The 23,890-nt window shown below is 35.4% G+C and overlaps 5 protein-coding genes across 7 annotated transcripts; 3 read left to right on the forward strand and 2 right to left on the reverse strand.

Annotated features, from left to right (window-relative positions):
• Window positions 1-441: 441 nt before the first annotated feature.
• LOC114714235 (uncharacterized) lies at window positions 442-3,059 on the forward strand. Of its 2 annotated transcripts, XM_028898966.1 has the most exons (3): window positions 442-700; window positions 2,132-2,189; window positions 2,280-3,059. In XM_028898966.1, the coding sequence occupies exons 1-3, from the start codon at window positions 484-486 to the stop codon at window positions 2,830-2,832; spliced, it is 828 nt and encodes a 275-aa protein (XP_028754799.1). In that variant the 5' UTR covers window positions 442-483; the 3' UTR covers window positions 2,833-3,059. The 2 variants fall into 2 exon arrangements, with proteins under 2 accessions (XP_028754799.1, XP_028754798.1); XM_028898965.1 differs by having other exon boundaries at window positions 2,132-3,059.
• A 612-nt stretch (window positions 3,060-3,671) lies between these two features.
• Window positions 3,672-6,189, reverse strand: LOC114714234 (uncharacterized). The gene is made up of 2 exons (XM_028898963.1): window positions 4,835-6,189; window positions 3,672-3,998 (listed from the first exon to the last, which is right to left on the reverse strand). The coding sequence occupies exon 1, from the start codon at window positions 5,997-5,999 to the stop codon at window positions 4,848-4,850; it is 1,152 nt and encodes a 383-aa protein (XP_028754796.1). The 5' UTR covers window positions 6,000-6,189; the 3' UTR covers window positions 3,672-3,998; window positions 4,835-4,847.
• Window positions 6,190-7,999: 1,810 nt separating this feature from the next.
• Window positions 8,000-11,468, reverse strand: LOC114714223 (26S proteasome non-ATPase regulatory subunit 8 homolog A-like). The gene is made up of 6 exons (XM_028898952.1): window positions 11,287-11,468; window positions 10,473-10,551; window positions 9,840-9,942; window positions 9,206-9,469; window positions 8,768-8,879; window positions 8,000-8,454 (listed from the first exon to the last, which is right to left on the reverse strand). Exons 1-6 carry the CDS (start codon window positions 11,389-11,391, stop codon window positions 8,314-8,316), a joined length of 804 nt encoding a protein of 267 aa, XP_028754785.1. The 5' UTR covers window positions 11,392-11,468; the 3' UTR covers window positions 8,000-8,313.
• A 1,994-nt stretch (window positions 11,469-13,462) lies between these two features.
• On the forward strand, window positions 13,463-15,559 carry LOC114714222 (protein CHAPERONE-LIKE PROTEIN OF POR1, chloroplastic). 2 transcript variants are annotated; one of them, XM_028898951.1, is made up of 4 exons: window positions 13,463-13,859; window positions 13,951-14,066; window positions 14,660-15,104; window positions 15,288-15,559. In XM_028898951.1, exons 1-4 carry the CDS (start codon window positions 13,720-13,722, stop codon window positions 15,442-15,444), a joined length of 858 nt encoding a protein of 285 aa, XP_028754784.1. In that variant the 5' UTR covers window positions 13,463-13,719; the 3' UTR covers window positions 15,445-15,559. The 2 variants fall into 2 exon arrangements, with proteins under 2 accessions (XP_028754784.1, XP_028754783.1); XM_028898950.1 differs by having other exon boundaries at window positions 13,963-14,066.
• Window positions 15,560-19,401: 3,842 nt separating this feature from the next.
• On the forward strand, window positions 19,402-22,632 carry LOC114714210 (two-pore potassium channel 3-like). Its single transcript, XM_028898936.1, has 2 exons — window positions 19,402-20,500; window positions 22,244-22,632. The coding sequence occupies exons 1-2, from the start codon at window positions 19,428-19,430 to the stop codon at window positions 22,389-22,391; spliced, it is 1,221 nt and encodes a 406-aa protein (XP_028754769.1). The 5' UTR covers window positions 19,402-19,427; the 3' UTR covers window positions 22,392-22,632.
• The last annotated feature ends 1,258 nt before the right edge of the window (window positions 22,633-23,890 follow it).

Genomic DNA, 23,890 nt, shown 5'->3' on the forward strand with positions numbered 1-23,890 from the left:
AAAAGGAAAAAAACTTGTTTGATAATTTGTTTTTAGTTGATTGTTTTAAAAAACAAAAAAACAATAACATGTTTTCAACTTAAAAACAACTTTTACGTTTTTTTTTGTTTTTTATTTTTTAAAAATTTGGAGAAATCTTCTCTTATCATATACTATCTAGTATTTATCACTGTTTATAACTACCACTTGCCAAATATGATTTTTTTTTTCAAATGTGATTTTTTTAAAATTATTATCGAAACAATTTTTTTTTCCTTCCAAAAGTTGTTCTACGAAACAATTTTATAAAATTTTTTTGAGAATAAAAATCAAAATTATATGTTTCTTGTTTTTTTTCCCCTATTTTTTTTGTTCCTTTTTAACATCAAAAGATGTGAGCTGTATGTGTGCTTTTAACGTGCAAGCCGTGAAGATGAGCTCTCCCTGTCGCACACATTCTTTTATATGTGAGCCCGGTCGGTTGGCTTGGCGGTCCGATTGGCGATGGCAGCGAACGCGAGAGAAGCCCGAAGAAAGAAAATCTTGGAGCGCGGATCCGACCGATTAGCCCTTATAACGGGTCGGATCGAAAATCGTTCGCCTCCTCGTTCGGCTTCTTCCCACTCCCAACCAACCGATGCTTATGCGGATTCATCACCTGGGCCGTTCAGTGTAAACGATCAAGCTATTCCCCTCGTATTTTCCCATCCTAACACCAGCGGTACATTTCTTCTTTCTTCGAATTTCTTTTCGTAAGATACTTTCTTCTTTTTTTTTTCTGCAATTTCTTTTTAAGTCAGATATGATTGGATTGGCAATGTATTGGCTTATTCTGTGATCGGGTGTGTAATATTTTCTCTGTTTAATCCGACATGCACTGGTATTAGAAGTCCGATGTGGCAGTAAATCTATAGCTAGTTAAGTAGTGTTCTATCTGCTTGCGTACGTATGGCTGCATTTTACTTTGCTCGTGAGTCACTTGAATTTAAGTTTTGCTAATGTTGTATTTCTTCTTTTTCTGCGGATGGGTCCATACTTTGTGATACCTTTATTCTTAGTGGGGAAACATGGCAGGATGATGGAAAGGATTCAAATTGATAAATTCTCCTTGAGTGGGTTTCACAAAATTTGGTTTCTATAGATCATTCTGACTTTAATTTTTTTGTCACATGAGTTTGGTCAAATTGTTTGTGGATTAAGGTGCAATGGGTTATTTTGCAAGTGTTCATAGATTTTCAATGTGGATATTTCACTCATGCTTTGGAATCGTGAACTTAGACCAACGTTCAGGACTGGTTATCAATATATTATATAAAGATAAACGGCATAGAATTGTGCGGCTCACCACTGTCTGTGCAATGCCCATGAGCCTCGGGAAGTTCTAGGGCTTTGGCTCCTTAATTAGATTTTTCATTTTAAAACATCATGGAAGGGGTCAATTTTCTGCTTAATGCCCCTGCTTTCTGTTCTGGTGTCTCTTCTCAATCATTTGAGATTTGCATGCAGCCTGGAAGTACATTGAGTGGCAAGAAATGAATTCTAAAGTAAGCCTATAGGGTGTAACTGGGAGTTTTAATCCTGAGAGAGGAAAACTTGTGAAAAATCCTGAAGGCTATAGGGTCCATGTCCATATACAAGCTCCTAGAGCTCTTGCTTTGGGGACACAGAACCGGGGTATTGCTTCTCTTGTTTATGTTTCTCTTGTTTAGTGGGCCTACATGTATTACCTCTCCCAGGAGGAAAGCAACCATTTGATGTCTCTTCAGAGATCAGTGGCGTAGCTCAATTAAATTCTCCAGTAGCCTTTCTGGACAATGAGTGGAAAAAACTTAGCAATTTGCACATCTTTAAATTTTTGAGGGGGGAATGTAAAAGTTACATCGTAACTTTGCCTGGTGGGGAAATAAATGAGACATTAAATGATTGTGGGAAAAGTACTCATATAGTTGATCAGCTAGTTTCTTTGGTTTATTATCTTGTAACCAAGTGACTACTCATTAGACAGCTGGTTAGATCTGAGCTTGGGATAGTTAGGGGCATGGCGCAGCTAAAGCATTGTTGTAACCGTTAGTTAAAGCTTTATATGTCCCTCTATTGTAACCGGAAATGCATAACTTTCTTACTTTTACTGATCAGTTATCTTTATGTGCAGTTTCTCTTCAAGATGAGGCAGAGGGGTCTGATCCAATTTTATTAGAACCTGATCCTGTTATTGATCCAGACCACTCTGATGCTTGCACAAGCAGCAGCAAGACACCTCCTTGGCGTGAATTAGAGCATAATCAGATTTCAAATGTGCCTACATCTGAAGTTGAACAAGTGCAACTACCTCCAGGTTCATCAGTTGTTTCATCAGAAGTTGGTCAGGTACAACCGCCTCCAGATCCATCCAGTTTTATTGTAGGAGCTGAACGACAGTCATCAGTTCAGTCTCGGGACCCTAAACTTTTTAGAGAAATAAGTTCTGCCATTACTGCATCAAAGATTACCCGCCTTTGTTGTTCTGTTGTTGTAGCCCTGCTAGTAGTTTTCTCTTACCTAGGATTTCCCTTGCTAGATAACAAATATGTGAAGGGTATACTAAGCTTTAGGCCGCTCTACCTGGTTTTAGTGACAAATGTAACTGTTGTAGTTGCACAACTTCTTACTGGTAAACGAAGAGGTTCTGAAAGTGCTGCAGAAAGACCAAATAGAACTTCTTCTGACTCAGAGCACTGGACTGAACATCTTGGCAGGGCACTAGAAGCTGCCTTGGTGATGCGGAATGTGATGGATGCTATGCTCATGGACTGTGCTTCTTATGCAATTACTGTCATATGCGGCCTCTCCCTTGTGCAGTTGTTTAGCCAGTAATTTTTCTTTTCTTTTTTTTTCCAATTTACTCTGCCCCAAGATCTGTTTCCTTTTCCATCTGTTTGCCTGATCTTGTTATTTCTGTAATGTGTGGATTAGCCTTTACTGAAACATCACTGACTTTTTGTTCACCTATTGTCTGGGTTTCGCTTATATTGGTAATGTAATCTATATGTCTAAATACATAATTACATTAATTAATGTGGGGTATTGTGCTTTGCATAGAATTTGACTTGAGCTTAAAATGTATTATTCAAAACTCATGAATAGTTTTTTTTTTTTTTAAATAAATTTCATCTGATGTACATTGATATTAATGGGGAAGATTCAGAACATGATCAAATGTGTTTTATCCACAAATTGAGAAAAGTTGTACCGTGAATGGGATAGCATTTTTTTCAATATACAAGATGTCCATGGATGGTATGGTTTATCCTAGACTTTGCATTTGTAAAGGGCTCTCATCTAGTTACATTATAAAGCTTAAAGATTTCGAGCTCTCAATTGTGAACTTTAAAACTAAATGAAATTAAAGAGAATAAAGAAATTGATTAGTCCAAATATTTTGAGCGCTTAATTCTTTCCTATTTTTGTTAATTTGCCACCTAATCCATCCCGACTTGCTGTATTTGGAGTATTGTAGGTGGAAGTATTGTTGATAAAGTTATTAGAACATCATTAATTATATATACCATTCAAAAGGGGCGTTCGTTGTACTAATATCAAGTCGAATATATGCGCTTCCCTCCGATGCCCTTTTGCTGCTCTCAATATTGTATCCACTCTTTTAACACGCGCGCGCGCGCACTAACTATTTTAAATGCATACAGAGACGTAATAGAGAAAAGTATAATAAAAAAATCTAAATCTGGTAATTAGTGCCTCGTAGATCTATTTCCAAACAATGAATTAGAATCACACAAGTCAACGATGACGATGACGACGAAAACGAGGGATTTCTTCAAACAGTTAGCCCTTGAGCCTCTGCTTGAGCTGCTTCTATTTTTGTTCCATTTGTGGTTTTGGACGTTGAATAATGCAGCAAGAAGAGTGAAAGATCCTTCACAGTGGATATTGGAATTGCTTCATTGAAAGCCCCTTGATCTCAAAGGAACCTTTTACTGTTGTATCATCCTTGTAAGTGTTTTTATATAGAAATGCATCAACTACAGTCATGAAAAAGGAAATGAAGAATCTTGTTAGGACTCAATCATAAGATTAGGGATTTGCATACATCAGAAAGTAAAGAACCAGCCAAAAGAACGCAACAGAACTAAAAATACTCGGTTCCCTTTGAAAGACTATCTCGAAGATGGAGCAAAATACCTTTTATTTCTTTGCTTTCTTTAACATGGGAATGTTGGGTTTCCTTTTCAAAAAATAGAAAGAGTTCTATTACATTTTCAAGCAGGAATTAGCATGTAAATGGGGGAGGTGATATGTAGTTTTTGCCCAAATGAAATCTAATCTTTCTCACTCTGCATCAATGCCTGTAGTAAAATTGACGGCCCTGGTAAATGAAATGGATCCTCTAGAGTGTTTTCTCTTACAAAGCAAGTCTAACACCTCCAATAATAGTGAACTAACTCACCATAAGAAGTACATAGAAGATTCAGCATTTCTCGCATAACAAAATCCCTGATTTTACATCTAAAGACCTTTAAGAAATCTGTACTGTTTACAAGTTATGAATCCTATACCTCATACTCCATACAACATACGAGTTCATTATCTAGTTTTATGTCAAAAGACCTGCTAGTACTTTGAGTTTCACCAACAAATATAAGCTCTAAGCATCACTTAACGCATAATACTTGAATTATAGTCTCAATTATTATTATTAACCTCGTAACTATTACTACACAGCTCAGCTCATAATAGCAAACCCACTTTTCCTGTCAGGGCAATTTCAAGCTTCACTCCTAATCATCTAACATTAACATGAGTGACACTCTATAATGAACTTCATTCTCAGTCATAGTTTCTAAATATGGCTCATTACCTTGTGTTTCAAGTTATCTTGACACGGGTTTCTGCAACAAGGCAGTCAAGTAGACCTCTCCATTCTTCAAACCAGCAATATCCATCTTGTTTGCAGTCGCCCACTTCACTTTCTTGTACCCCAATTTTCCGATCAGGGGTCCGTACACCGCCTCAAGATCAACCCCTTTACTGAAAAAATGATCCACCCACAAATACCCACCAGCTCTCAGCACTCTGTCCACATCATACAGCAAAAATTCCATCATCGTCACCGGAATCCACCGGTTCACGGCTTGCCCGCACCGCACCACATCCATCGCGCCATCGAACACCGGCAGCCGCTGCTGCAACGGAACGTGCAGCGGCACCAACCCCCTCAGCGCCACGGCCTCACTGTAAGGCGCAGCCACATTCATGGTCGTCGTCAAAACCGTCACGTTATGCATCTTCATTCTCGCAGCGAAAGTCCCAGTTCCTCCTCCAACATCGAGTCCCAATCGAATCACAGACTTAGCGGCTCTCGCAATCTGTAAAAACTGAGGTATTGGGAGGTCAAGTTCAGACTTGTAGCTCACAAATTTGGTTACTTCACGAGACGCATCGAAACCCAGATTTGGATTCAGTCGATTGAAGCAGTCAAAGCTCTGACATGAGTACTTGTCCCATATAACATTGGAGCTGGGGAGAGAAGAAGAAAAGGGGTTATGTGGAAGTGAAGAAGTGGGTTTTTGTGGGGTCCGTGCAAAGCATCTCCGGCGAGGAAGTGGGTGGCAACCACGGAGCATGAGAGCCTCGGCGATATCAGAATCAGAAGGGCAAAGCGAGAACGGAGTGTAGCTCATGTACTTGTGAAGAAGCTCAGGGTAATCATGGCAAGAGGAAGCAATAGGAGAGAGACGAGAGTAGAGCAAGAGATCTGAAGGAATGCTGTGGTTTTTATTCGTAGTAGCAGAAGTAGTTGGAACAGTGTCAGTGTCGGCAGAAGTTTGCTGGAGGCGCGTGAGTCGGTTGATGGTGCCGCGTATGGAGTGGAGTTGGCGGAGGAGGTGGTCGGGGACGGGTTGAGGAGGAGGGTTGGAGGGAAAGATGATGGTGGAGGAGAGATGATAGAGGGAGATAATGTTGGAGGCAACCATGGCGACGAGAAGGAGGAGGTTGAGGTTCATACTGAAACTGAAAGCCATTGTCGTCTTCCCTACCAGTTCGAATGAATTCTGAGGCTTAAAAGGATTTTTTTTTTTTTTAATGGTTACTTAGTGAAAGCTACAAACTTTGTTCAAAAGGGGTTTCATTAATTGAAATAAGAAAAGGAATTGAATGATTTTGAGAAGATGCAGTGTGGAAGAACGATCATGAAAGAGAATCACAAGAGGAAAGCGGGCAGAGGTGGGGCCTTTGAACTCAGATGTCGGCGACACTCCCCCACTCACAAACTGAACTTCAAACTGAACTTTCGGATTTTTATATATGTAAATGCTCTGACCCGGATCATTTTTCTATGTGTTAATTTCTTCATTAAATATTTTATATATTTTTCCTAAAATAATTAGGCACATTTTTCTAGATGATAAAATCAACTTTCACTGGCAAGTGGTAACTAATTCGTTATAAGCTAATACAAATATTTTCTTGATAAATTATTAGTTAGAGAGAGAGAGAGAGATGAATGTGCTTACTAAATTTGAATGAAACTAGGGAAGCACAAATCTGGGAAAGGACCTCCATTTGAAAATCTTAAAGTTCGAAATATGATTGATACCATAATATACTACTGTTGATCCTAATTATAAGAGTTAATTTACTAGCTTTTACAATTACAACTGGAGTTAGCATCGGTCTTCAAATTACTTAAGCAACCCTTACATTGAAGAATAGAAAAATAATAATAAGGACAAAGAGAAGGAATTTATCAAGGAAAAAGCATCATATATCCATATTCAAGTTCTCCTTCTTTTTCCTTCTGCAGGAAAGTGCTGTTGAGAAGTTTTTGCTTATGACAAACAATTCTACTATGCTCAACTACTCCTTTGTAAGAATAAACACTACTAGAACAGTGCAGCAAAATAATTATCGAAGATAGGTTACTCAGAGTGGGTTCTATCACCAAAAAAGGAAAAAAAAAAAAAAGTATTGTGGGTTCCTCTTCTTCTCCATGACGATGAACAGAGCTGGCACACCATATTCCTGCTTTATTTTAAATTTTCCTTAATTGAGACTATCTTTTAGCTAGTTTGGTTATCAATTTTTTTGAGGAAAGGCTCGTGTGTATATATTTTTAAAGAGCTTCACTATCTTTGCAAGTAGATATATTGTTATTAATTTACAACCAGGACCAAATGACAGTGAGATAGGGTTGCAAGTTTTGACATTCATTTATTACCTTTGGTTTTGGTCAAAAAAAAAAAAATTTATTACCTTTGGTGGGGGATTAATAATTCCTTTATGCAGAGCAAGATTCATTTTCCTCCAAACGAAATGTAGCATGATGATGACGATGATGCTTTTTATCAAATAATTTTTTGCAAAAGAAGGAGAATTTATAGAATCCATCTGATAATGCATTTTCTATAATTTGAGAAAAAATGAAAGGAAAGAACTCCAAATCAGATAGCTCTTGTACATGAAAAGAAACAAAAAGAAACAATCACTCTATCTTGACAACCAACATATGAAACATCAGTGCTCATTTGTTCAGTGCATTGAAGACCCAAAAAGCGAAAAAAAAGAAAGTAGAACACTAATAAAAAATAAAGCAAAAACAAATGATGTTTTCGTAAGAACACAAAAAATGGATATATTAACGAAGAATGAGAATATCACCTTTTTTTTTCTTATTAAAACATAAATATCCTCCTATTAGAGATAATCCTAAATAGAAATACCTCTTATCTCTTCCAGCAGGAATTCAAATCTTAATTTGACAAATAGCCCCTAGTTCTTATCTCAACACGAGTAACTTCTTTTCAACTCATTTTCAAAATGTCAACAATACCTCAATATATTAATAGATTTAATAAAATCTATAAAAGGCTCCCCCGTTCATAAATAACAGATATAACTTAATCTTGAAACTTGAACAAAATTTGAATTCGCAAGGGTTAAACCCAGAATCCCTTTCGCAATTCGTTGAGTTGAATCGGACATCCAAGGATTTGATGGCGGCAAACTGAGGATCCCTCGTATGATAAAATAGTAAACTTCTGTTTATAATATGAGCCTTTCAATGGGTTTAAAACCTAACTACAGCGTCATGAGACAACACATAAAATTCAACAGAAAAAGACATCAGTATAGTGCATTTTTCTTTTCCTTCTGCAACAGCACAGTGAATGAAAATAGTACCTCAAGGAATAATATAGCCAATGACATGAATTAGGTACGAGAACAATTTTCTAGTTCTGCAGAGGATTGGGAAGAAAAAAAAAATTAAAATGAGAGTATCAACAAAGATATTCCAGATCTGGAAATTTTGGAAAATGAGACAGCATTGTATTCTCTTCACACAATCCTCTCCAACTCCCTAGCATAACTGAGCGTCTGGTTGATAAGCTGCAGCGATGGTATTTCTTTGCAAGGCGCTGATTCTTTGGCCTTATGGAAATACACAGCCCCATTAAGAACCTCCCACTCAGGATGCTCCTGCGATTATGGAAGAACGTTACAACACAAAAGAATGAAATTGAAATGTACAATGATGAGATGGAGTTTTTCCTATTTTTCTTGTATATGTGATACCGCAAGGTTAAATTATTTCGTTAGGCTTTACAGTTTGCTCAAATTTCAATTCAATTTGCACGGTGTGAAATTTCTTCATCAAGTCAGAACAGCAGCTTGGTTTATTCACCAGAAACCTAGTTCCCACAACATCAATCCTTTCCAGATGATCCAAGGCAGAACATGCCATATCAAAAACAGAATCCACATGAAGTGCAGAAGATACAATGATGCTCACCTCGTTTATATATTTAACGAGTTCTTGATCAGAAGAAAACAATAACATTTGTCGAGCATCTTTTAGTGAAAGATAGTCATATGCCTTCTCACTGCATCCTGCTATTTCATCTCTGGGAGTTGCAAAATAGATACCTTGTTACAAATCATAATAGATAAGCTGATATGGCATGTCAAAAGACAGCCAACACGTGAAATACCATTTGAAGAGTATGGAGAAAGTAAATATTCCACCAAGCGCCCAGAATGATAATCCTGCATTCCCAACTCAACCCAATGGCTTATCATTGCATTTGCTTTCTCTCAATAGTCCACTAAAATTAGTTAGAAAAGCCCCAGTTTTGAATAAAACAAATCTAGCCAGAATGCCTGTTTCTAGATGTCCATCATATTTATTTCATCAGCTAAGCTATCAGCAGAAACAGGAGAACTATGTTACCTGACTGTCTTTGCCAGAAGATCCATGAAATAAACATATGTATCATGTGGCACTGTCTGTCGGGCACTCAGGACACGATTGTAGGCACCTTCCATGAAGGATTGCTCCAACTCCACAGCATGCTTGATGCAGGGATTTTCAAGAGCAGTGGATGAAAGCAGTTCCAACTCTGTATGAAATTCAGCAATCCTATTCTGCACAAGTAGTCTCAACAGGTTGAGGCCTAATATAGGGTACTCCTGAGGGGATGGAGGAATACGGTTTCTGCACCATAAAAACCCTGAGACTCTTTAGAATATATTGAGAGGTAGACAAAAAGAAGAGACATACCAAAAAGCAGATACAAGTGGGGAATCACATGTAATGTGGACTAGGTCTATGACAAAAATATATCATAAAAAATGCAATGCATAAAAATAGACAAAGGAGTTGTCCTAGACGTATTTAAATAACTGAAAGATTACTGCAAACAGACATGCATCTCCGTTCTAATACTACTTCTCTCCTGTTTCTTGACATGCAAAGTCCATGAAAACTAAGTGATAAAACAATGCCCCTCATATGTGTAGCAGGTTCAACTGTCATAGTGGCAACAGAAATTTATAAAGAGGGGAAAAGGGGAAGAACAAGTTACCGAGCATCTGTGTAATAGGGTTTTAACTGGAAGAAATCCCTCTCAAAGGCTTCCTGATCCTCCATCTTGACACTAAGGACAACGGCATGCTCATATATATCCCCTGGAAGTTTCAAATACTAATGAGAAATAGAACAATGCCTCATCAATAAGAATTCTAGCAGGTACATACTGATAAGATTCACAGACACAAGGAAAATAGAAAAACAAACATTTATAGTCTCTTCTCCGTCTTTAATAGCTATATTCATTTATATTTTCCTTCTGAAGCCAAGTTAATGATCTCTAAGGTAATTTTACCACAACAAGCTGTGATGATGTTCACAGCAAGATTGTCTTCCTAAACCATGGGATCAACTAGAAAGAATAGAAAAGGGTAGTAATGAAGCCATGGGTGCATCCAAAAGGTTCGGCTTTTGACCAAGAAAGCTGATGGCTAAGCTATTATTATGAGGTAATCATTGACAATATCAATCCATACTCACTCAACTCACCTCCAAATTTAAGATCTACTCATATTATTAGTCAAGTAAAGAGAATACAAATCTATTTGTAAAAATAATAGGCTTAGAAAAGTTTATTGGTACAAAAGAAGAATAGGAGAAAAACCAGATTGGGGTCAAGATTATCTACTTGCTATTGTCAATTCATGGACAGCATTAGATGTCTCTTCAAACAAAGGTGGAAGGCTTCTGAACTCTGTTAGTAACACCTGCAAAATAAGAATAAGTCATTTTCTACAGGGATTGGAAAAAAATCCAATTGAAATGCATAGCAAACCAGATCTGAGAAACTCAAGACCTTGCAGAGAAGTGTCTGTGTGTGTATATCACCGACTCCCAAAACCTACGACTTCCTCCTTCGTGCATTGTTTATATAAACACGTTAATTTCGAAGCAAAGCTGCCCACTGCATTAGTTGCCTAGACCAAAAGTTTACGAACCAATCACCCAACTTGCTGCTGGGTCATCAAACCCTTGGCACGCCAAAATGTTTACTAAAACATACTTGGGGAAGGTTCAACTGCCATTCAGCAGGCAGGATATGTTGTCCTAGCATAACTATATATCCTAAGTAACCACTCCCACGGCTTCAATATTTCAATATGATTGGTTTCTTAACATAATTAGCCCATGCAGAAACAATCGAGCCATAAAAGTGCAAAATTGCATACATATATTCCATCCAAGATCGATGTTGAGTGGCCTCCACCACTTCATTAAACAAATAGTATTTCCACGAAATCATTCGATGCCAAATCTGCTAAAGCGTTATCTCTTCTTTTTAAAACCAACCAACTAAATAGATTTTCCAAAACCCAATGACGGCCATGAAAGTTTACGTATTGACTGCTACAATTTTCATATAAATTTCACAAAATTTCTAGTACAAGGTAGAGTGAGTAATAAGAGTTGAACTCATAAACTAGGGTTTGCGGCTTCGCTACCTTCAACTGGGAGAGGAGATCACAGCAGGTGTTAAAGTCATTCCTAAGTAACGCGGCTTTGAAGCGCTCAAAGCGCTGAGAGACCTCTGTTAGCTTCGGATCCATGTAGCTATGCTTTCACTGTTCTGAGTGCCAAAGATTGATTACTCCAAACGACAAGTAGGGATCGGAATTCCGACGCCGATCAAAATGACGCCTTGCCCTTTTTCATTAACAAAAAATAATGCCTTTCTTGTAGCGGCGGTTTTCGAGCTTTCGGACCGGGTACGCCCATGAGAAATTGGATCTAGCCTCTGGGCCTAAACTGAGCCTAGTCTGGGCTTTAAATTTTGGCACCCAAATTACTGTCGTTTATTTATCTATAAACTTCTATGATTTTCTGCTCAATAAAACACCAAGAGTAGATTAATTTTTTAAAACAACAATGACAAAAAATTTGTCTCTAAAAGTTGAAAATTTTTTGTTTTATACATAACGCAAAGACTAAAAATTAAAGGAAAATTTTATTTTAAGAATTCTTTTGAAATAAAAACCTTAAAAACCTACAACAAAATAGGAGTGAGCAAAATCAAACCATAACCGAAAACTGAACCGAACCGAATTTAATTTCGGTTTTTCGATTCGGTTATTTCGGTTTTCGGTTCGATTAGTAGAAAATTTTTTTGGTTATAACCGAAAAACCGAAATAAATATATTATATATTTATATTTAATAAATATTATTGTAATAAATATATATGTGGGTTTATAAACTCTTTAAATATATTTATATTCAATAAATCACATTAAATGATGAAATATTTAATAATTAATGGTTTTAATTGTGTTTTATTATTATTATTAATTTAAAATCACTTTCATATTTATAATTTCGGTTAATCGGTTAATCGAACCGAAATATTTCGGTTAATTCGATTTCGGTTAGTTCGGTTTTCGGTTTCGGTTTGGTGTTTAAAATTTACTCTATTCGGTTAATTCAATTATCACCAATAACCGAACCGAAAAACCGAATACTCACCCCTACAACAGATGGTGCTTATTTCATAAATCTTTTTACTAATTTTACCCTTTTTTTTGTTTTCAAATATCTTTTACATTTTTCAACTTTCACTCTTAAAAATTTTTTTTTTAAAATCTACTATAAGTATTACCTATTTTGTAGATCTTTTTTTTTATATATATATATATATACTTTTCTTCTTCAATTTTGCCAAGCTTTATCCACAAGCTGGTTTTCTACAGCATTTCTGTTGATTTTAAATTTTAAATTTAAAAAGTTTCTAAATTTTTAAAAAAATTTCATTTAGTTGTTAGGACAAAATATTTTCCTGAAAATTAACTTACCAATCACTTATTTTAGGAATAAATATTATTATATTCGCACTAACACTGACTTTTGTAAAAAATTTTGACCTCAAGTCATGATAATCATTTTGCGTAATGGTGTTATTTAAGGGCATGTTGTTTATCTTATTTTAAATAAAATAATTTTATATGATAAGAGATGAATAAATGAAAAAAAGTTTTAGTATTTCTTTTTGGAATAAGTAAGCCAATTGTGAAGTTGTAAAATCAGACAAAACAACACTTCTAAACGTAGGATAAAGGCATCCTATTGCTGTTCATCAAATCTTGCTGCATTTGATGAACACAAAAACTTGGGAGGATCTTGAATTAGGTTCACCCCATAGACATTCGATGAGCGAAAAGTATTACTACCTCTAGTTTTATAAAACCTTATCTGATTTGTAGTTTAGTACTAAATATAAGATTCTAATCTACTTTGTCACTCATATTTATCTATTTTTTTAAAATAGTCCTTATAATAATAGTAGTTATAGCCAATAAACTTAATTAGTAAGGATATTTTACGAAAAACAATACATAATTATTATAAATAACTAATTTAATTTATTTTCTTAATTTACTTGTATTAATTAACTGGTTATTATATTTAGGAGGAGAGGTGGCAATTTCGTAAAAACACAGAAGTTGCCATTTTTAGGGAATAATCCAAACCTCCCACTTATTACAATCATAGGCACAGCAGTGGTAATAACAGCGAAGTAATTCATGTTTGGTGATTGATAGTCTGGTTTTGGGCTTTTTGGTCTTTTAACATTATCCCAAAAACCGAAATAGTAAAACCTAATCTTCAATTCTCCACCCTCCTGATTTCGGTGGGGCTTGTGCTCGGCCGTCAATCCAGAGTTGAGTCAGTGAGTCCTAACCTGAGTGTCGTCTCTCGCGTTCTTCGTTATCTTCTCGCTCCCTCCATATTCCCTTAGTCTCACACTTCGCCTCCCCCCTTAATCGATCACTCTCCCAAGTCTCATCGCTGCTTTTGCTCGTTACTTCTCTCTCTCTTTCTGTCCATAATTTTTGATTTTACATAGCATCAGCGGTTCATTTAGTTAAAATATAATTTCTAATAATGACACTATCTGGATTGAGTGGTTGCCCCTCAAGATGTCTCCATGTTCCTTCTCGCTTGAGGTCACCGCACTTCCAAATTGCAGCTTTTTCTGGGGTTTGGAAGGCTAAGCAAGAGCCGCACTTTCTCCAAGTTGAAAAGTATGTCCTTAAATTATGATCTGTTGGATTTGAACGTGATATTAGGGTTGTTGTATATGGTTGAAATGATGAATGAGACATTTTTGTGTAAATTGTCCCACAGGATCAATTTGGTGGCGTCGAGACTAAGACATGCTGCTCGGAAAATGCAATTGGTCAAGAGTGCTATGGATGCTTCTTATGGTGATATGACAAATGAATCTCCTGGTAACTAATGTTCTTCCCCCCCCCCCCCGGTTTTAAAGTTCTAGATATCATTATCGTGAAGATTTCATTGCAAATGCCTGGTATTGTAAAACTGGAATGCAAGTTAGGCGGACCTATTTCTCTGGAAGAATGTATTTGAGTAAAAGCGAGACTGGCTTAAAAAATAAATAAATAAATAACCGGCTATTGTCTGACGGTAAGATTGGGCGCTTTCAAGTGCTTTTGTTCATTGCTTAATGGAGTTGAACCGACTAGTCCATTTCAAAATCTTTGGACGACATCACTGAGACGGAGGTCAAGCGGTAGTATTAAAATATAGACGTGCTGTTGAAGCTTCTCAGTGAGGCAGCTGTCTGGATAATGAAGTTGTCTCAAACTAGAGCATTTTTGTGGAATTGGTGATGGACGGTGCCATGCAGAATTATGCCTTTTAGGTCCCCTCTTGTTGAATTCTCTGCAATATTTTAACTTGCATGTCATACTTTCTTTTCCAAGTCATGCATGTGATACTCAAAATCCTTGCATGTTACGTGTGTGTAGCTATAATTATGATTTCCGTTAGTTTAATTTCTGCTTATTGGCTGCTAATTCAGCTGTATTTCCAAGAATAAATGTGAGGGACCCATACAAACGACTTGGAATTAGCAGGGAAGCTTCTGAAGATGAAATTCAAGGGGCAAGGAACTTTTTAATTCAAAAATATGCAGGGCACAAGCCAAGTGTGGATGCAATTGAATCAGCACATGACAAAATTATCATGCAAAAGTTCTATGAGCGGAGGAACCCAAAAATTGACTTGAAGAAGAAAATGAGGGAAGTAAATCAATCTCGGGTTGTTCAGTTTGTGAGAAGCAGATTTCAAACTCCATCCACGAAGTTCATTGTAAAAACATCCGTTGCATTCTTGTTGCTCGGAGCTCTTACTGTTCTTTTCCCAACTGAGGAAGGGCCAACGTTTCAGGTTTTAATATCTCTGGTAGCTACAATGTATTTTATATACGATCGGCTGAAGAGCAAGATCCGGACCTTACTTTATGGGTATGTAAAGCATGACATTTTGCAATATGCATTACTATGGGGTATTCCCAGTTAAGCCATGTTTCTGCAATGTTTTTATTCACATCTATCATCCTTATGTTGATATAAATAATTGCAGTATGATAATTGTATAACTGCTATACGTCTTAAGGATTTAACTATAAGCTTTGTTGCTCTGTGCAGGGCTGGCTCATTTGTTCTTTCCTGGCTATTAGGAACTTTCTTGATGGTGTCAGTAATTCCTCCTATTCCTATAATTAAGGGACCAAGAACTTTTGAAGTGATGTCTTCATTGATAACATATGTTTTGTTATGGGTTTCATCCACCTATCTTAAGTAGTGCTTCCTTGTTTATCACCTTAGAATTGGATGTGTGGGAGGTGGAATTTTTGTATTTGTTTTGTTTGGTGTGATAGAATCAGGCTTCCTAAGGAATTCCAGTTCTATTAAATTGTTCATAACCTGGTTCCTCCAATAACACTTCCACGAAATGAAGAGGGCATGATAGCATCTAATTGCAGGGCTAGTTTTCTGTGGGCTTGCCTTATTCTGACGTCGCATTGTGAATAAGCACTGTAGTTTAAGCACGGTTTGATTAAATTAAGAAAATTATGTAAGTTAGTTAATTACGAAAAATATAACATGTTTTTTTAAAATACCATAATCATCTTATTTAATATTCTCCCTTTCTTTCTTACTTGATTATGGGTAATAAAAATAATTTTAAAAAATTGATAAATATGATACATAAGCATTATATTTATAATTAAAATTAACTTAACAATTAAGTATAATATTAAAAATTGGAAGAGTAGTTAATTATTAATATCAGGTGAAAAAAATTAATACTTATTCTTTGTTAAAGCAAGTTTTTGACATAATATATAGGAAAAATTGTAAATAAAGACTCTTTAATATATAAAATTGTGATTTGGGATCTTTAATTTGGAAAATAACAAATAAGAACCTAATTTTATTTTTGCAAATATGAAGTCATGATGAAACGTCTAAAATGTCTCTCAACTAAATAACAAGTTAACTATAGAAAATAATAAATTCACTTTAGTGAATGGCAATTTCAATAAATCAAATCATAACTTGACTGAGGGTATGTCAAATGGTGAGTTGATTGTGGAAAATGATAAGTTTACTTTAGCAAATGACAATTTCAGTAGACTAAATTATAATTTGATTGAGAGACATTTCAAACATTTCATCCACATTTCATATTTGCAAAAGTGAGACCCGGTTCTTATTTGTTATTTTTCAAATTCAGGTCCCAAATCACAATTCTACATATTAGAAGTTTTTATTTGCAATTTTCCCTAATATCTAACTTGATATATTTTTTTTAGTTACACTCAATTATTTGCTTGTAAGTAGAGGAGTGCGTTGTTAATTTTATAGTAGTATTATATATTTATATTCATATTGGGATAATCTAATGACTATATTACTAAAAAAAACTAATCCATTTTTATTTTCTTTGACTAAATATCACATATTTTATGTCTTATGAGTGGGTGTCGGAGATTCCAAAATGGGCCAATATCTTTGTATATTGCTCACACTTTGAATAATGGTTCTATTCTGATATTTATATTATTAATATCAATATTTTCATTTATCTTTAATTAAAATTAAAAATGCAATTAGTGAAATTTAAAACTCTTAAAAATATAAACGATAATTGAAACTCTTAAAAAATTTGAAATCTTAAAAAAGGTAAATACAATGCTTAGTTGTTCACCTGTTTGCTCTTTTTTTTTTCCCTTTATACCTTTAAACCATGAGTTCTAATTCCTTAAATTTTTTTTTAATCTAAAATGTTAGTCTCTCCATTTTAATAAGAACCCAAATCATATCACAATAACGGAAATGTGATATGGGCCTCTCTCTGCTACCTCTCCTATGTCCCAATATCGGAAAACGAACTCTAAAACACCATATCACAATATGTGGATGCATCTGGAAATTGGCACTGGGATGCTTTTAGAGCAATCCTACCTCAAGATATAGTTAATCGAATTGCTGAACTCCACCCACCTCTAGCAAGTGATCCCCCAGCCACCCGTACATGAACCTACACGGGCAAATTGTCAGTGCAGGCTGCTTATACTTTATTAAAAGAGGAGCAATCGAATGAAGAAAGCAGGAAGTGGACCATCGTGTGGAAATGGCCGGGCCCCCAACGGATCCGTACTTTCCCTTGGCTAACCCTAAACAATAGATTGCACACTAATAGAGAAAAGGGATGTTTAGATAAAACCAAACCATGGTTTGAAGAATAGCTTCTGGAGAATAGATTCTGAAGAAAATAGATTTTGTGAAGAATAGATTTTGTGAAAAAATGATTCTGAGAAGTGAGAGTGTTTGGATAGTTATTATCAGAAGTACTTTTTATATGTGAAAATTACTAAAAAGGGCATAAGTTAATATGATAATTACATAAAATATAGATTTTATAATATATTTTAATTTGAAGGAACAAAATTGTTAATAATATATTTTTTTACCAACATAATTAATAGTATATAAGAAAACATAATTAATAAGTAATTAACATGTGTATATATATTTATAAAATATAAGATTAAAAATGTTTCTGGAAAAAATAAATATTTTTTACCAACAGAAAAATATTATTTTATTTTAAAGATTATAAATATGAAATATCATGATATTTTTTGACAAAATAAATAAGCACACGTTAAAACAATTTATTACTTATTATAGTAATTATCTTTTTCGCTTTATAATTCTTTCAGGCTCACTCTCCTGCTGCGTCAGGACCAAATGACCATAGACCATTCCTCCACACCAGCAACGCAAGCGAGTCAAGGGACATTTTTTGTCCAAATAATTTCTGACAATTCAACAACAAAAACTTCAGCACCAAAAGTAAGATAATTTTGCTTTTCACAGAACCACGGTTTTAAAGGTTAAAACCATGGTTTCATCTGAAACCATGGAGATGAAACCATGGCTTCAAAATATTGGAGGTTGTTTGGATAGCATTTTATCCAAACTATGATTTTGTCTTCAAAACCATGGTTTGAGATGTTATCCAAACAGATCCAAAGAGTGAGACGCTATATGGCAACATATGACAGGTGTCAAATTTGTGGAGAGGGACCAGAAGACATTAACCATATCCTCAGAACCTGCAAAGAAGCAAAAACATGCTGGTCTATTATATTGCCTAATTGTGAGATGGCCTGCCTAAACGCACAACCACTTGAAGAATGGCTCAAAGGAAACCTCATGATCAATCACGAAAAGCCCTCATGGAATGTTCCTTTGGTATTATGTGTTGGAAGCTATGGAATGCGCGGAACACTTGTTTGTTTGCTCATGAACACAAGCACGCATTCAGCCTAATTAATGAAGCCATCGATCTGACCAATCATACGTTGGAAGCTTTTAGCCCTCTCAGAGGCATTAGCATAGGATAACTTGTTCTTTTTATTTTTCCTTGTTTGTTTCCTCTCAGTGTACCACCCTTGTACATTTTTTTGATTAATAAATCCTCTCTTATCCAAAAAAAAAAAAGAACCTAAATCATTTAACTTTTGAAGGATCAGTACTAAAATGAGAACAAATTATAATAATTAAATATTATATTACTCTTTTTAAGAAAGAATACTAGAATTAAATATTTTCTGAGTTAATTTTTTCGGTATTTGTCTTTTAGATTTTCAATACTCATTTCTAATACTTTAATAATCGAGTAATTTTTTCGGTATTTGTCTTTTAGATTTTCAATACTCATTTCTAATACTTTAATAATCGAGATTTTTTTAATTTTTTTAATAATCATCTTAGATATTTTTAACACCTATATTTAATGCTTTTTAATACTAAAAATGTGGAAGTTGAATATCAAGAAACAAGAACATCTAATATGATTAATACAAAATTAGAAAAAATAGTACTGAAAATGTAAAAAAAAAAATATTAAAAAAATATGAAAGATGAATAGTGGAAAACATTAGCCAGGAAATTGTAATTTTAAATTCAACCAAAGACGATCATTCTCATTTGAAATTTTATAATTTCAAGTTTTTAATTGTCATTAATTCTTTTGTTGGGTTCTCGCAAGAATAATTCCATAATTTTTTTTTCCTTTAAAGGTGAAAGATTTCTTCTTGTCGTATCTTAACTCCTCTGCGTTTTGCGCCATCTTCTTTCAACCGCCACACAGACGCGTCTCTTGGCTCTGTTTTTCTGATCGTTGCTCCGCCAGAAACGTTTATACAAACCCAAATCGCAAAGTTCCCTTCTCTTTAACGTAGAATTCTGTATCGCACCATAATAGCCGTAATGGAAAATGAGCCTTTGCTCTCATATTACAGTCCCAGAAAGCGTCATCCACCTTCGCATCTCGCGCCTCTGGCGGAGAACGACGAGGTGGTCCTTCCTCTGAACGCATCGGAGATCAAGGAGCGCCTTATCTTCGGGCCGTCGACTCCTGAAGATTCTGCAGCTTTAGTTGAAGCACTCACGCTTTCGCTTAATTCCCCAAGACAGCATTCTTCTTCACACGACCTTTTAGCTGCTCTCCTCGAATCACAATCTCAACTTCCCCGAAAATCATCCTCAAACCCTGCCGTTCGTCGTTGTAAAACGGCACCGGCTATGGCGGTGATCCCCGAATTCAACCACCAGCAATCCTCTGAGCCTAAACCCCAACGTAACTCAAATTCAATTGTTTCCCAAGCGGTTATCCTTCTTGTTATCTATTTATCATTGGGGGTGGTTATATATTCTCTCAATCGTCATAATTTTACTGGAAGTGAGACTAACCCTGTGGTGGATGCCCTCTATTACTGTGTGGTGACAATGTGCACAATAGGATACGGTGACATTACTCCCACTAGTACAGCGACCAAGCTTTTTTCTATTCTGTTTTCGTTGGTGGGATTTGGGTTTATTGACATATTGCTTTGCGGGATGGTGATTCATGTTCTTGATTTGCAAGAGAGTCATTTGCTGAAGACAATGAAGAGATCATATGTAATTGATGCCAAGAAAGGGAGAATGAGGATTAGGATGAAGGTGGCCTTGGCATTGTTGGTTGTGGTGCTTTGTATTGGGGTTGGTGTTTGTGTGATGCATTATGTGGAGAAACTTACATGGGTGGATTCTTTCTATCTTTCTGTGATGTCAGTTACAACTGTTGGCTATGGTGACCAGGCATTCAAATCATTTTCTGGTCGTATCTTTGCTGCAATTTGGTTGCTTTTGTCTACTCTTGCAGTTGCCAGGGCTTTTCTTTATTTAGCTGAGGCAAGAGTGGATAAGAGGAATAGAAGAATGGCAAAGTGGATTCTTGGTCATGATTTGACTGTTTCTGATTTTTTTGCTGCAGACTTGGACAATAATGGCTGTGTGAGGTATGCACTCTGCATCTTTATCTCCTAATTGTTGAATCGTTTCTTAGTGGCAGTATGCTTTTAATGCAATATGTTCCTTTTTTTTTAAAAAAAAAAAGTGAGATGTCATTTTTCAAATGTGAAGAATCTATTGTCAAAATTCCTAACTTATAATAACCTTGAAGCATAGAAACAGAGATGCTGCATGGGCTCTAGAAGTTCTTTAGAATTAAAAGAATTTCATCAAGTTAAATGACTTGTCAGTTCTACTTATGACCTTGATGTGTGTGTGTGTGTGTGTCCCCCCCCCCCAACCTTCAATTGACACCCTTTAGATTGTAGGAGGTTAGTTGATTTGGATAAACAAAGATTATAGAACTTTCTGTTTCTTCTCTTTTGCATGATCTTTAAGCCTTCTATTCCGAAAACAGAGAAGCTCTTTAAAGGGATGCATGACATAACAGAAAAAGATCTATATACCCAAAAACAGAGAGAAGTGTTTTCGTTTACATGCATTTTACTTTTTTTGAGATTTTCTTTTCTTTTGGTCTCAGTTGTTGTATGTTGCATTTGGCCCATGTTGCCATGTTATGCTTTCTTTAGTTAACACTTTAGGAACAATTACACTAAAGCATTTAATACAAATGGATGCAATAGTGGACATAGTAGAATTTCTATTGCTCATACCGCAATGAAATGAATTGATTTGTGTGAACTTTATATGTGGTACCTCTTGAGGTCAATGCTTTTACGCTACATCTCTCTTGGCACTCAGGACTATTTTACAGTGCATCCCGTTATATTGCTTTTGTTCCGATCATGCTTAGGAGGAATTGGGATTTTGGTTCTTTTTAAGGAAAAAATGGACAAAACGGTGTTTCATTCAAAGTTAAGAGCAATTAAGAGACTAGAGAGTAGTGGGATTGGCATTTTTGACAATAAAATGGAGGGTCAATTTCTTCATGCCCTGTTCTCATTTTATCATCACATATCATTTACACATTTCAGACTTAATAGTCAATGTTTCTAATGGGTTTTTAAATCACAAAAGCAAATGCCAACTAATGTGCATTATGTGTAAACCTTGATATACATTAGTTGGCTTGGCAAGACTTTGTGCTCAATCATCAAGACAATTTACATCTTTTTCACTCCTGATTACATGGAACATTCATAAAGAACTTCACATCATCATCGGCTTTTCGCAATAGATGAGCTGGTTTTTACAGACTGATCAGCTTTATTTGAATTTATTGGCTAGCAGATCTGTTTGATCTTTCAGATCACCTGTGCATCCTTGAACAGAAATCCTAAAAGCTTGCATCTTTTTCATCCGCTAGCATACATATAAGTAAATAGCATTACTTTATAACAATCATTGTAATGCATGTTTCTACAAGCATGTGATCAGCCTTGGTTTAATCTAACAGATCAACGATCTTGTTCTTGATCCATTTTCTGTTATTTCTTATGAAACTTGCTATCACACAATGGTATAATAGGTAGCTCATTCCGATAAAGACAAGCTATCTCCGTGCTTACCTTTATACCGATCATATGTTCTATTTGTTTCTGATGAGTTAGGTCTCATTTGTTCGGAATCACATATTCAGTATTTCCAATCTTTCCTTGAATCCCATATCTGTAATATCACCATTGGACATCTTCAGTGGTTCATACTTTGAACAATGCTTGTTTGTTTTGATTCAATATGTGATGACTCATCCTGTGATCTTTCTCATTATTTTGATTTTGGACCTGCAGTAAATCAGAATTTGTTATATACAAGCTCAAGGAGATGGGAAAACTGGCAGATAAAGACATCATGCTGGTCGGTGAGAAGTTTGACCGGCTAGATACCGGTAAACGTGGCTATATAAAACTTGCTGATCTCATGGAGGCTAATCTTTGATAATATAATACGGTTATCTTTAAGTGCAAGAAAATGAAGAAATTTCTGCGTCTTCACCAACATAATCAATTGAAGAGGAGGAATATCATGTTGTCTAGTTTCATGCTGCTGTTCATTCCCTGACCCTTCGTTGTGTTCATTGAGATAAGGCATAAATGTTGAAGGTGAATGCAGCACAAGAAACCATATTTATGTCATATTTTTTGTCGTTTTGGCCAGCGTAGTTTGGCGGTTTGTTTAGAAAATAAAAACATGATGAGAGTATACGATTCCTACACTTCATGTTCATGTTACCCAACAACTGGATTTTTTTCCCCTTATAAGAAAAAAGATTTCGTACGCACAAGTTTGTTGGAGAAATAATAACAAAAACTTGGAGAAGTGTATTGAAGTTGTCATTCCTTGAAAATGTGTTTGGTTCTATGGCAAAAAACTTCTTTCCATGCCCGAAGCAAAGGAAACACATTTAGTCTAGCATATATTATTAAAAGAATCAATCTAATTTTCAATCAAGTTTTTTATGTCTACATTAATTAAATTATTTGAGCTTCTGTACCAATATCAAAACAACATTAAACTAATGACTATTTTACCAAAAAAAAATAAATAAAAATGGGAAAAAATTTTACATTATTCAAAACAATCTTAGTCAAAATTAGGAATTGAGCATAATAAAGGATAAATTAATAAATAAAATTTATAAATTTTGATTAAAAAAACATTTTTTTAAAAATTCTTAACTCTGTCACTGTGTGTATCCAAAATAGAAAAGATGTCTGCAACAGAGCTTACACTATTTTACTTTATAATCAAACATTCTTATATGGTGCCAATATAGAATGTTTAATTGTGACTATCAGACACTTGAAGCAAACACACATCAACTCATTGAAAGGTGATTTGGGGCAAGAAGGTGAGGCTGGTCATCGTGTTTGCTAAATATTTTCACAACAGTATCAAGGCAAAATTCAAACCCACTATTTATAATATCGAAAAATTTAAGTCGAGTTATAAAGGGATAATCCATCTAAAAGCCGAAAAATATATTCGGAGTTCCAGGACTGGCTACCTACCATTAGAGTTTCTAAAACTGATGAACGTTCAAGCATTTTCCAGTAATGCAAAACTGAAATAGAAGCGCTAGTGACAAATTTTTAACAGTTATAATGTTAGCCCATACATGAAAGAACCAAATTTATTATGCCTGAGCAGATCATACAAATCTAACAGCAAAACAGGCCAAAAACAGAGGCGTGGGTTGAACAAATCAAACTTAAACACAAACCATTGGGGGAAAAAGAAGAGTTCATCTTGCGATGTTGAAAAAGGGAAATCAAGGGCGTCGTAAATTGAGGGGAGGTAATGTAAGTAAAACCTGTGAGACAGAGGGACAAGACATTATTCCATACAGGGAGAACCAAACAGTACCGAAAAGAAGGGGAAGAAAAAGAAACAGATTGTCATTCTTCTCCGTCAACCCAGAAAGTAGGAAAGACATT

The sequence above is a fragment of the Neltuma alba genome, unplaced genomic scaffold, assembly GCF_004799145.2.
Source record: "Neltuma alba isolate B1F8T4 unplaced genomic scaffold, ASM479914v2 tig00011497_pilon, whole genome shotgun sequence".
NCBI lineage: Eukaryota > Viridiplantae > Streptophyta > Magnoliopsida > Fabales > Fabaceae > Neltuma > Neltuma alba.

Excerpts from the sequence above, each read along its gene's own strand:
- LOC114714235 (XM_028898965.1), top strand. The coding sequence starts at position 484 with ATGGCAGCGAACGCGAGAGAAGCCCGAAGAAAGAAAATCTTGGAGCGC. Across the intron at positions 701-2,131 it reads TTCCCATCCTAACACCAGCG|TTTCTCTTCAAGATGAGGCA; the intron begins GTACATTTCTTC and ends CTTTATGTGCAG.
- LOC114714234 (XM_028898963.1), bottom strand. The coding sequence starts at position 5,999 with ATGGCTTTCAGTTTCAGTATGAACCTCAACCTCCTCCTTCTCGTCGCC.
- LOC114714223 (XM_028898952.1), bottom strand. The coding sequence starts at position 11,391 with ATGGATCCGAAGCTAACAGAGGTCTCTCAGCGCTTTGAGCGCTTCAAA. Across the intron at positions 10,552-11,286 it reads ATCTCCTCTCCCAGTTGAAG|GTGTTACTAACAGAGTTCAG; the intron begins GTAGCGAAGCCG and ends CTTATTTTGCAG. Across the intron at positions 8,455-8,767 it reads TCGTTAAATATATAAACGAG|GAGCATCCTGAGTGGGAGGT; the intron begins GTGAGCATCATT and ends CCATAATCGCAG.
- LOC114714222 (XM_028898951.1), top strand. The coding sequence starts at position 13,720 with ATGACACTATCTGGATTGAGTGGTTGCCCCTCAAGATGTCTCCATGTT. Across the intron at positions 13,860-13,950 it reads CACTTTCTCCAAGTTGAAAA|ATTGTCCCACAGGATCAATT; the intron begins GTATGTCCTTAA and ends ATTTTTGTGTAA. Across the intron at positions 15,105-15,287 it reads ATCCGGACCTTACTTTATGG|GGCTGGCTCATTTGTTCTTT; the intron begins GTATGTAAAGCA and ends TGCTCTGTGCAG.
- LOC114714210 (XM_028898936.1), top strand. The coding sequence starts at position 19,428 with ATGGAAAATGAGCCTTTGCTCTCATATTACAGTCCCAGAAAGCGTCAT. Across the intron at positions 20,501-22,243 it reads GACAATAATGGCTGTGTGAG|TAAATCAGAATTTGTTATAT; the intron begins GTATGCACTCTG and ends TTGGACCTGCAG.